The sequence below is a fragment of the Adiantum capillus-veneris genome, chromosome 8 (genome assembly GCF_014529385.1).
Source record: "Adiantum capillus-veneris isolate H3 chromosome 8, ASM1452938v2, whole genome shotgun sequence".
Lineage (NCBI taxonomy): Eukaryota > Viridiplantae > Streptophyta > Polypodiopsida > Polypodiales > Pteridaceae > Adiantum > Adiantum capillus-veneris.
This window is the reverse complement of record NC_140938.1, coordinates 71,770,227-71,781,315: the sequence shown is the minus strand read 5'-3', so window position 1 is coordinate 71,781,315 and position 11,089 is coordinate 71,770,227. Positions and strand designations below refer to the sequence as shown.

The 11,089-nt window shown below is 40.2% G+C and overlaps 1 protein-coding gene and 1 pseudogene across 1 annotated transcript; both read left to right on the top strand.

The window, feature by feature from the left end:
* The first annotated feature begins 1,129 nt into the window (after nucleotides 1-1,129).
* Nucleotides 1,130-1,660, top strand: LOC147452353 (uncharacterized; annotated as a pseudogene).
* Nucleotides 1,661-8,472: 6,812 nt separating this feature from the next.
* Nucleotides 8,473-10,152, top strand: LOC147452352 (uncharacterized). The gene is made up of 3 exons (XM_086519241.1): nucleotides 8,473-8,612; nucleotides 8,958-9,132; nucleotides 9,280-10,152. Exons 1-3 carry the CDS (start codon nucleotides 8,473-8,475, stop codon nucleotides 10,150-10,152), a joined length of 1,188 nt encoding a protein of 395 aa, XP_086375367.1.
* Nucleotides 10,153-11,089: the final 937 nt, after the last annotated feature.

Sequence of the window (11,089 nt, the reverse complement as noted above, 5' to 3'; positions counted from 1 at the left end):
AACGACTCTCATTTATCTTCATAGAGAGATTGAGAAATGAAACTCTCAAGAAGGATGTGCACTTAAAGGCATGCACCACATTTTAGCAAGTCACTAGAAAAGCGTTGTATCTAGTCAACAATTGCAAGCTATACGGAGAGGTGATAGAGGATACAGACACAACCACTAATAGTACCTCTTCAACCATTAGTGAGTCATCTACAAAACGTAGTGCTCCTACTTCAATCACACAAAATTTTGATCAAGTACTTGAGGAAGTGGTTTGACAAATGATCAATCTTATTGATAGAATCCCAACTTGCGACCACAGTAGCCACAAGCAGTAAATGTGCCAAGAGCATTAAAGTGGTGTACCGTTGAGTAGAAGTACACCAACCATGATATGCACGATAGTTTTTTCAACCAAAATTATGTGAAGGAAAGGCCGTATGGACCTCGAATGGTGCAACAACTACCACCACCTCCGAAGTACCAGATAGGACCCAACATTTCATCATAAGGGAGAGACAAACTACAACATGTATTGGGACAACAATCAACTTTACCTCAAGACGATTGAGCTATTGTTAGATGCACGCAACCGGTAGAACCACTGTGATAAGTCCAAAAATGGTGCCACCAACTATTTATTATGAAGAGCCTGTAGAAATTCATGGGAGAGAGCCAAAGAAAGTAGCCTATACGTTAGAGGATTGTCCATTTTGGGCAAGCAGAGATGAGGCTACAAAACCTACATATGTGGCTCAAACAGTAAGAATGTCATGCCAAGGGTAGGACCGGGCACGACCAAGGGCCAGGATGGACATGCAGTCAAGGTGGTCCCTATATTTAGCAGGCCAAGAGTCTATATAGGGTATGGCCGGGTGGTGATGAGCATGTTCCAGTCTTCTTTGTCTTTCACTGGTATCAGAGCCAGGAGAGGGGGGAGCTATGGAGGAGGGAGGAAGGCAGGGCATTGCATGTCCTCTGTGTGTGTGTATGTGTGTGTGTGTGTGTGTGTGTGTATGTGGAGAACCGTGGGCAAGCTCCTTGGGAAGACCTTCTTCTCGAGGCTACAGGGCGGGCATGGCCCCTTGTATCGAGGAAGAGGAACTTGGCTACTCGCGTGGGAAGGGTCGCTAACACAAAGATGGGGCCGGAAGTCGACATGCATGGCATGCAGAGAAGACGGACTCAACAGGTTCGTAGAGCCAAGGGGAGTGAATCACGACCCTGCTACGTGACTAGGGGAGCACCACAATGCAGGCGATTGCTATTTTTTTCCTCACGTTGCTCTGCAGCAAGGCCGCCATCGCTTTGGCTTTGCTATTTTCCACTTGGGGGGCGCACCCATGGTTAAAGTGCATGGCCACTCTTCAAAGTTGCTAAGGGTGCATGCCCACCCTCGGCACACACTCAGCAGTCGCAGCGTTAGCAACAACCCTGGCATGTGCACAACTATGGATGCAGAAGGGCTATACGGTGCGAGTTTTTGCGAGGTGCCGCATGCGAGATGTGAATAACGCAGATAGCGTCTGTCAAGGATAAGCAATTCAAGCACCATGGAGGCTCGAACATACAAATCATGAATGGAAAAATTTAAGATGCCAAGGGTGAACCTTTAGCAATATCCAAACATCTCAGGGATCTGCAAATCAACATGCGTTTATGCAAATTTTGACATCTGTAACTGGCCTAGTACCATGGAAACACAAAGTGTTTGCACAATATTCACAGAAAAATTGATCAATACCTTGTTATCAAGATGCTCCAAGGGAGCTTTACTCCAAGGGATATAGGTTGACTGGAGCAAGTTTTTTGGAAGAGCACCGTGATTGAGGCTCAACAACTGTACAGGTTTCAGATGTGTTTCATGCCTTTCAAGTTTTCTAGCTTGATGAGAATTTTACATTGCAGGAGTTCATTCAGAGATTTGCACAAGTTACTTCTTGTGCCAGGTAACGGTGGCAAACAATGACTGCCAATACACCGCAGGTTAATTTCTTGTTGATTATGGATACGTTTTTTGTCATGCATGGCATGCGGATATGTCCTATGCAGCGATGCTTCTTTTTCATTCATTCCACGGTGCAAGGCTCCATACACTTACTTGGTCATAGATTTTTATTTCCAAGTATCTCTTTGCTTTATCCTCTTCTTCCTATCAAGAAGAGGGGGGAAGCAGGATTCAAGTTTCTAGAGCATGACTCCTTGGCAGGTTGTATATCATTAATGCAATAAGATAATGACATGGTCCATCCATTTTCGGCAAGCGTGATCCGACAATTTCTAAGACATCACAGGAGCAAGGCTCGGTTTACAAATCTTCAAGCCAAGAAGGTACGAGGTATATCTCTTGCAAGTATTTTTCTATTTTTCAATACAATATACAATTTGACAAGGTCGATTATCTATGAATGCTCAACAGGGTCGACTTTCTTCTGCAATGACACTTGTCTATGAGCAAGAGTATCCGTAGCTATGAGCACTGGTAGCATCCAATTGGGTCTACTGAGAAATATCATGCAAAGACAAGATTTCCATGTTTGGAATATGCTAGGAGCATCCGAACTTAGGGAAACTTGTCGAGATGTCTACAATTTTTTACATCAGCCAGTTACTTTTATGAAAAGTGAAACGAGGTACTCTTTTGGGTACGTATTTGTTGTGATTATTTGTTTAGCATGTTTGTATGCGTTCTAAATGGAGTCTACACACTATGTTGGATAGAAGCCGGTAACACATGATGGTAACAAATGGACAACAATATGAAAAATCAAGATGTTACTCTTGGTTTCATTGAACCTCCTACTATACCGTGTTCCGGTCAAGCCAATAGCTGCATCCATGAAGGATGCCAGTGTGGAAGACATGAGTGTATCACCACTCTTATTTTCGAGGACGAAACACTTCTCCAAGAGAGGAGTAATAAGTAGTGACTAGAGCTTGAGCTCAGGAAGCAACATAAAACACCCCAAGAGTATAGGAGCCAAAACCTGCAGAGCAATTTGAGTTTGAAAGCTTGTCATTAAGGACTCAACAAAAAATGTGAAAGGCATAAAGAGATATAATGAAAGGAAGAGGTTGAGGGAAAAGAGAGCCTTAGAGACATGACTAAACCAAACAAGGGAACAACTTGAATGTGAACAAGAGAGTAAAGAGCAAGTTAAGGGATTGGAGAAGTCAAAAAGGGTATTGGGTAGTTTGGTCTTGGCTAAGTAAGTAAACGAGCACTTAGATGCCATGATGCAAGCCTACAAGGCAATACTGAAAAGCAATCAAACACTAGAAAAAATATTTTTAACATATCCGAAATAAAACGGTTGGAAACCTAGGAGACATACAATCTCTATACGATGATGTAGGAATTGGAAGAGTAAACTTGAATGGCCGAAAACTTTGCCATATTTTTTATAGGAGAACACGAAAGGAAATCTAAGGCTAGAGTTGTATCATCTTAGTGGAGATCCACACCAGAAAGGATGGACATTAAGAGCCTCCATGAGTTAAATATGTCATCTCCTATACAGTGTACCATCCCTTTCTAAAAGAATTGCAGATTAGATTGCATCTATGAAGCCAAATGGACCAAAATTTGAAAAGGATAGGACTAAAAAACCCTCCTCAAGATGTTCATGTAGATGAAAACATGGGTAAAACTCCACAAGAGAGACCAAAAGTAAAACCTTTAACTATAAACAAGGTGGGAAACTACTGTCAGGGAGAAGAGGGAAATACAACCTTGCGGATAGAGCACCAAGGGGTGAAAACAATTTCCATACTTGATAGCAGGGATGGAGTAGCCAAAAAACTGGGAAAAATGGGGGAGACCAGTTCTCAAAAAAACACGAATGAAACTACAACTTGAAAATGGATTTGTAGAGAGACATGTGGGTCTAGTAGAACAAATGGTGTCCTCATGCAGAATTGAGTATGAGCATACCTTTGCCATAGTGGATTTTGGAAAGAGCAACAACTTTGATATCATTTTGGTGCAACCATTCATGCATCAACTTAAAATGGTACAAGATTGTGGCTATGACTATCTCTACTTGTGGCACAAGGATGTTAAGATAAGAAGCAACATCAAGGACCATGGCTATAGAGACGTCAATCAAAATTGTGTAGAGGAATTTGACTCAACAATGGTCCACAAAAAGCAAATACGTGCATGTTTGCCAAACCAAACACATATTTGGATGTGCTGTGTGTCTGAATGTGGAAGCGTGAGGAAAGAAGATTTCATCCTAGAGTGATTAGTATAGGATAAGAACTACGTTTGAGAGCCATTTCTTGAAGATTTATTTGAGCCTTTTGATTTGGATTAGATACTGGCTACTCTAGATGTGTGTGTAAATGAAGTAATGACTGCAAAGATTTTTTATGAGTATGGCTATGACAAATCTCCCTATTTTATGATAAAGGTTTTGAAGGAAGCTAGTAAAAATTGTGAGTAAGAAAGTAGAAAATGTGAGACAAACAATGTCATGAAGCATGGTGCAAAAGTGCAAACAAAGGAGAAGAAGAAACCACGAGAATATTTCATCATTGGCACACTAAAGAATCAACAAAAAAGAAGCCCACTCCATAAAAAGCACAATTAAAAGTAGACAAAGAAATAGCGTTTCCAAGTTCCACATCAGATGTCCAACAATATCAAGGTCAAGAGAAGATCACAAATATGGTAAAATATTGATTGTCTCCTATAATGATCAAATTCATTGTATGTGAAAAAATAGGACTGAAAATTATATGTTCAACTACAATAGATCCATATGCGACAAAGAATCTAATGTCATATGGAATGTGGGTAATGATGGGAAATCCAAAAATTAAAGAGACAAAAGAAACAATGTACACAAGTTCTAGAATGCTAATTCCTAGCTTTCGCATGGCAAAAGCTGTACTCAAGTTATGGGGAGTTCAAAGATACTTTCTACATTTTGGAATCCCATCACATCAAGGAAATTTTAATCTTGACAAAAAGCTGGAGAAACATCTTCCTTCAAAAAAAAAAAAAAAAGCTTTGATGACAACAAAAAAAACAGTCCTGGAAGCATCTCAAGTCTATGGAGAGAAGAAACAACCAACCATAGCAGCAAAAGGTAAAGCTAAAGAAAACAAAAAATCAAATTAGTCTCGCAAGTCTACTTTATGTTCAACGAGTTTCCATCAAACATCCAACAAGGCCTCTACATCAAAAGCCAAACCATTGACAATGCAATGGAAACCCAAACAAAAATTTTATCAACTGGTGTCACATTCCCAGTACAGGAGCTGATTTTGATGAATTTACAGATCCCCCCTTCCTAGGGTGATCACTAAAGCTTCCTCCATGAGTTGTGGGCTCAAGTGTATTTGACTCTGATTTGATCTCACCTTTTGAGACTGTGAAGGAATACTGTGTGTAGCACTGTCGATGTTTTGCAGTTGAAAACCTTATGTATAGTTTCCTATGTACCTCCATGAAACATGACATATGATTCATGAATTTAAGCTGTAGATAGCATTATCTTCACCCTGATATTGTCTATCCCATGGGTCTCCTATGATATGAGCTTCTGTGGTTTTAGGACCCAAGGAATCATGGATTTTAGACTCTTGTCTATATCTACGGCTATTTTGGTCAAAGTATATGCTCGTTTAGTCACAATGTCGAAGCTTGATTTCCAATGGAGGAGAGTTTGGCTCTAAACAGATTTTGGTTTTACTTGGGTAATCTCATACAGCTCTAGAGAGGATGGGCTATAATAAATTCTATCCTCTGACATGAACCATCCTTCTTGATATACCACTGGGCATAATTCTATAAGCTGGTATGTGGGCCTCTCAAACAGTGGTCGACTCTTTTTGTACAATTGCCCTTCTCGGTCTACATATGTGCATATGAATTATGTGTGCCATACAATGCTAACATCATTATGTTTGATGTGTCCTTTAGACTCGTGAATAATTGCACACTTGTGCTAGTGGATGCAGAATCACTTGCAAACCTAACACTCTTTTCAATATTCAGTGATATCTGAATCCTTTGACCAAATTCATGCAGGAATTTTTTGTTCAGAGAGTCAATTTTAAGCTCTTCATGTGCCTGTGCATCTTCATGCAGCTTCCGAACTTGTGGTGCTTTTACTGGTAATGCATGAACATTTGATTGCATGAAAAATGATGAGTTATATGGACTTACATCGGAATTTGCATTTGCAATTTTCTTTGTGTGTTGCTTTGTAGTTGGCGTGTCCCTGTTGGCTAGATTTCTTGGACAATCTTCTGGAAAACATCCACCTTTTCTTCCACAATCTGAAAAATGCACCATGACTAGTGTTATTTCAGTTCGTTCGTCCATCATAAGCTCTTGTTGAGAAGTCTTTGCTTCTGTACTTGCCAAGTTGTTAGACTCTTATTTTAGAACACTGAGCATCAAGCTGTAGGATGCTCCATCTTGACCTTTGTATCGTCTTTGACTTGGTTCTCCATTTAAATTGGCTTCTATTGGTTGGTCTGTTTGATGTTCCATTTTTGGCTCTCAACTATAGATCTGACCATTGTAATCCATGCACAACGATCTTGATTACATATGCACCAGTTGTATGGTTTCCTGACTTGTGAAGATGTTTGGATAAACTCTTGGGTCTATTTTTTGCACTTCATATTTAAACTTGCAATACTTGGCTCCAGAAATTTTGTGGATATCTGGGAGTTCTCTGAATCTAAGTTCACTCTAATCAATAGGATTGTGGCTCCTATGCTACTTTTGCTACTCATAAGATACCTATGATCTTTTGAATCTGTATACAAGACTTTATCTCCATTGTAGCATAGGCCTGTAAAACATTCTCTATTGCATTCATGTATTTGTTATTTTCATTGACTAGCTCTGGTCCGCTTGAACTCTCGACTCCACTCTAGTCCATGTTGTGTCGGTCTATAAATTTGTCTCCTCATAGATTCTTTTGGTGTATGGTAAAACTCCTCCTTCTCAGGTTGAAAGAATTGCTTGTGCCCAAACAATTTTGGTAATTTAATACTTTCTAGACACACAAGAGTCGAGAAAATCTAGATCGAATGCATCAGAATTGATTGCAACTCTGTGAGACGATCATGGATTTCATTCACGTCTTCACCTGAAGTGCCAAGTGGTAATAACTCATGTTATTAACACTCCATGAGAGTGTTAATAACATCAAATTCACAAGCACCTGCTAGAATCGGCCCTTCCTTAGGCCCGGCAATCATGCTGTCATGCTCGGCAAGCTCGGCTATATCCTTCTCTTGCTCCCCATTTTGGGAGGTGACTATATAAACGATGTCTCATGTTGCGTCCGTCTATTTTGTCACACTTGTTGGCTTAGTTGAGGTGTTGTTTTCATTAAGGTAGCTTTGATTCCCATATTTTTTAACATCACGAACATTTACAAATGACTTCCCCTTGTGCTAGTGCTTGGAGATATTTTCTATAGCTGGAATGGAGCACTCCTTATCACTACACTGATGTACTTGTCTGTCACATTTAGCTACCTCCCTTGGGTGTATATCTACCTGAAAATAGGTTTGGATAGTGAGCATCCTCGTGAAGGGTTTAGATGGTGCAAGTATTTGGAGCTCATTTCTATGGTTGGCATGGAGTGCTTCTTATCACTGCACTGACGTAGTTGCTTGTTACGTTTAGTTACCTTCCCTGGGTGTCTATCCGTCTGGAAACAAGTTTGGATAGGGAGCATCCTTGTAAAGGGTTAGATGGTGCAAGTGTGTGGGGCTCATTTCTATGGTTGGAATGGAGTGCTCCTGATCACTATACCGGCATACTTGTCTGCCCATTTCTATTGCTGAAATCATATTTTCACTTCTTTTTGCTTTATGTTTATATGTATATTATTTTACTTTATTGTACAATTGTTCAATTAAATACTATTTTTCAAAAACCTAATATTTTTACAATTGTATGATGTATAGGTGGCTTGTGAACTGATCACGGATGCCAATGCTTGCTCTCAAAACATCAATGCAGCTACTTCTAGTCGCCCATCAATTTGTGGTGAAGTATCCAACAATGGAGCTTCCAATAAAGGGAAGCGCAAGGCCGTCGGTGCTAAGGTGCCAGGGCTTGAGTAGAAATTTGATGAGAACGTAAGTTCATTTATAGATTGGCATTGCAAATTATGTGGCAAAGAAAAATCAAGAGGTGCACCTCGTATTAGGGAACACTTCCTTGGATTAGGGAATGGAACAAATAACAGGTCTAAAAGAGACAGATGTAATGGTGTAGGTCATGAGAGTGCTACGAAACGCTTGAGAGAGTTGTTAGGAGGTGTAGCCAATGCAAGGCAACCTAGAATACCGACTCGAACCCATTATGCTTCAGAGAACCAAGGCAGTGCTGCCTCAACACAAGGCGGAAAAAATAGTGGTGCACCCTCCATGCTGAAAAACACACACACACAAAGAGCTAGCATTGAAGATGGATCACCCGAGTACCAGTTTGAAATGCATAGAATGAGGCAAGTAAGTCTAGAGAAAAGCTCTCGATCAATTGCTCTTGAAGAGGCACAATCTGATCTTGCACAAGCTATCTATTTTACAGGTGGTTTTGATGGTCAGACGAGAGTCATGGAAGCATGCATGGAAGAAGATCGGTGAGTATGGGGCGGGGTTTTCACATCCATCATATCATCAAATGCACACAACATTCTTGGATAAATGCTTTGTAGACACCCAAACCAAGTTCACAGATTGATCTTGAAATCAATTGATCAAACAAGGTGCACTATAGTCAGTGATGGATGGTCAAATGTCCAACGTAGGTCGATGATTAATGTGATGATATTTAGTCCTCGAGGGGAGTGCTTTATTAAACCGGTTGATAGCTGGGGTGAGATAAAGTTGGGGAGCTATATAGCTGATATAATCACAAAAATAATTCATCAAGTCGGTGTTCAAAATGTAGTACAAGTGATAATGGACAATGGAAAAAATTGCAGAGCAGCGGGTTGTCTCTTGGAGGAGCGCTTTCCTACCTTGCGCACGTTTGGTTGCAATGCACATAGCTTGAATCATGTGTTGCAAGATTGGTATAAGAAAGACGGCACTGATTGGTTCAAAATCATTATAGATAATGCAAGGAAGGCCGTGAAGTTTATTTTGAAGAGACAACGTGTGCTAGAAATGTGTTGACAACGTATGTCCACAATATTGAAGCTTCCATGTGAAACCAGATTTTGCACTAACTTCTACACTGTGGAGAGTCTTTTGCAAAATAAAAATTTTGTTTTGGAGACATTTTTTTGTGTTGGCTTCAATAAGTGGGAAGCAAAGAAACCAGTACGAGTAAAAACAAAGGTTCGACCCGTGAAAGTGCTTATTGATGATAGACACTTTTGGTTTGATGTTGGGGACACATACTTGGTGATGAGGCTATCTTTGCATCAGTTTGATATTAAGTTACCCAATATAGGAAAGGTTTGCATGGGATGGTATAATGTTCAGGAGAGCTTAAACTCTCCTTCAGAGCCAAAAAATTGTTTGATCAAGCCCTGGAGAGCACCTTTTAATAAGGCTAAAAGAGATAAGTATGTACATGCTCGATGGGTTAGTGCGCATAGCCCACTACACAGTGTTTCTTTTTTTATTGATCCAGAGTATTGGAACATGGATTGTAATGAATTATATGAGGAAGTGATTGAAGACTTCTATGATGTGGTAAGTAATTTCTATAGCAATCGAAATGATCAAGCCCAAGCAGTCACCGACCTAACAAAGTACAGGGTAAAGGATGGCCTTTTCAATTTTGAGTTTGTGCAAAACCTTGCATCGGAACAACCAGCATGGAGATGGTGGCTCATGAATGGTGCTTCAATGCCTACATTGCATCAATTGGCCATTAGGGTTCTTGCACAATGTGCTGCCAATTCAAGATCCGAGAGAAAATGGAGTACGTACAACTATGTACACTCGACTATTCGTAATCGGCTTCTCAGTGACCGAGGCGAGAAATTGGTTTACCTTTATTGCAATCACAGGCTACTTAGCAATATTCAATCAGAAAGGTATGAAGAAGATAGACCACGGTGGACTGTGGATATGAATGAAGATGACCAGGAGCAAGGGCAAGAGGTGACAGTTGAAGAACTTGAGTTCTGTGAGCTTGGTGGATGTACTTTTCTTGAATTGAATTGAATGCGGACCTTGAGGTGGATGATTTTCCTCGTACTTGGCAACAAAGGGCATTGCGAAGCAACGATGTAAACATAGATAGCATTGTAGGTCAACACTTCATTGAGGTGAAGAACAATTGGATGTAATGTAAACCCTTTTTTTTGTGGCTTGTGGCCCGTGGACCAAGTGACATACCACAGCTTTTATTTTATTGTCATCTAACACGGTAGTCTGAGTATTGTCATGTATGAATTAAAAAAGAATTATAGATTTTGTTTGCAATTCCAATGCGAAACTTTATACACTTTGTATTTATAACATTATTTTATGCACCAAGGAAGACTATCAAACCTTCATGGATCAATTTACCAACATTCAAAAAGTCACAGCAAGTTTTACAAGGCTTCAAGGGAGACATATACAAGGATCATAAGAGAGTCACTGCAATCCACTCTAGGTTAAGATGTTTACAATTTACAAAGGTAAATTCAAATTATCTGAATAGAGTCTCTCTCCCTTGCACTTGCCACCAATAAGCATTTGATAGTATTTCTCCATTTTGAACATGGAATACATAAGCTCGTCAATCGGAGCCTTGCAAATGTGGAACTCTTTTTTATTTACCATGTTTTGCATGAGACATGGCAAATGATACATGCGGCCACAAGCCATTCTGTAGTGTCCAGTCCAACTATGGAAAAAGTGCCCATAAACTAGACAAGGACCCATTGCATCCAAAGTATGAGCTAGAGGTGGCCACAATGTGTTAGGATGCTCAATCATTGTCATGATCGATTGTTGTTGAACCCGTTCCTCCATTTCATGGAGTTCACACCTGAGTAGCTTGATATCTCTCTGTAACTCTTTGTTATTGCTTGAGTCCCCTTCCCTTGTCGTGTGTGTGGAGGTACAAAGTTGTGTTTGCAATTCCTCCACGACGTCATTTGTTTGCATAGTG

Coding starts and splice junctions, on each gene's coding strand:
- LOC147452352 (XM_086519241.1), top strand. CDS start 8,473: ATGAGGCAAGTAAGTCTAGAGAAAAGCTCTCGATCAATTGCTCTTGAA. Junction 8,613..8,957: donor GCATGCATGGAAGAAGATCG/GTGAGTATGGGG, acceptor AAAAAATTGCAG/AGCAGCGGGTTGTCTCTTGG. Junction 9,133..9,279: donor TTATTTTGAAGAGACAACGT/GTGCTAGAAATG, acceptor GGCTTCAATAAG/TGGGAAGCAAAGAAACCAGT.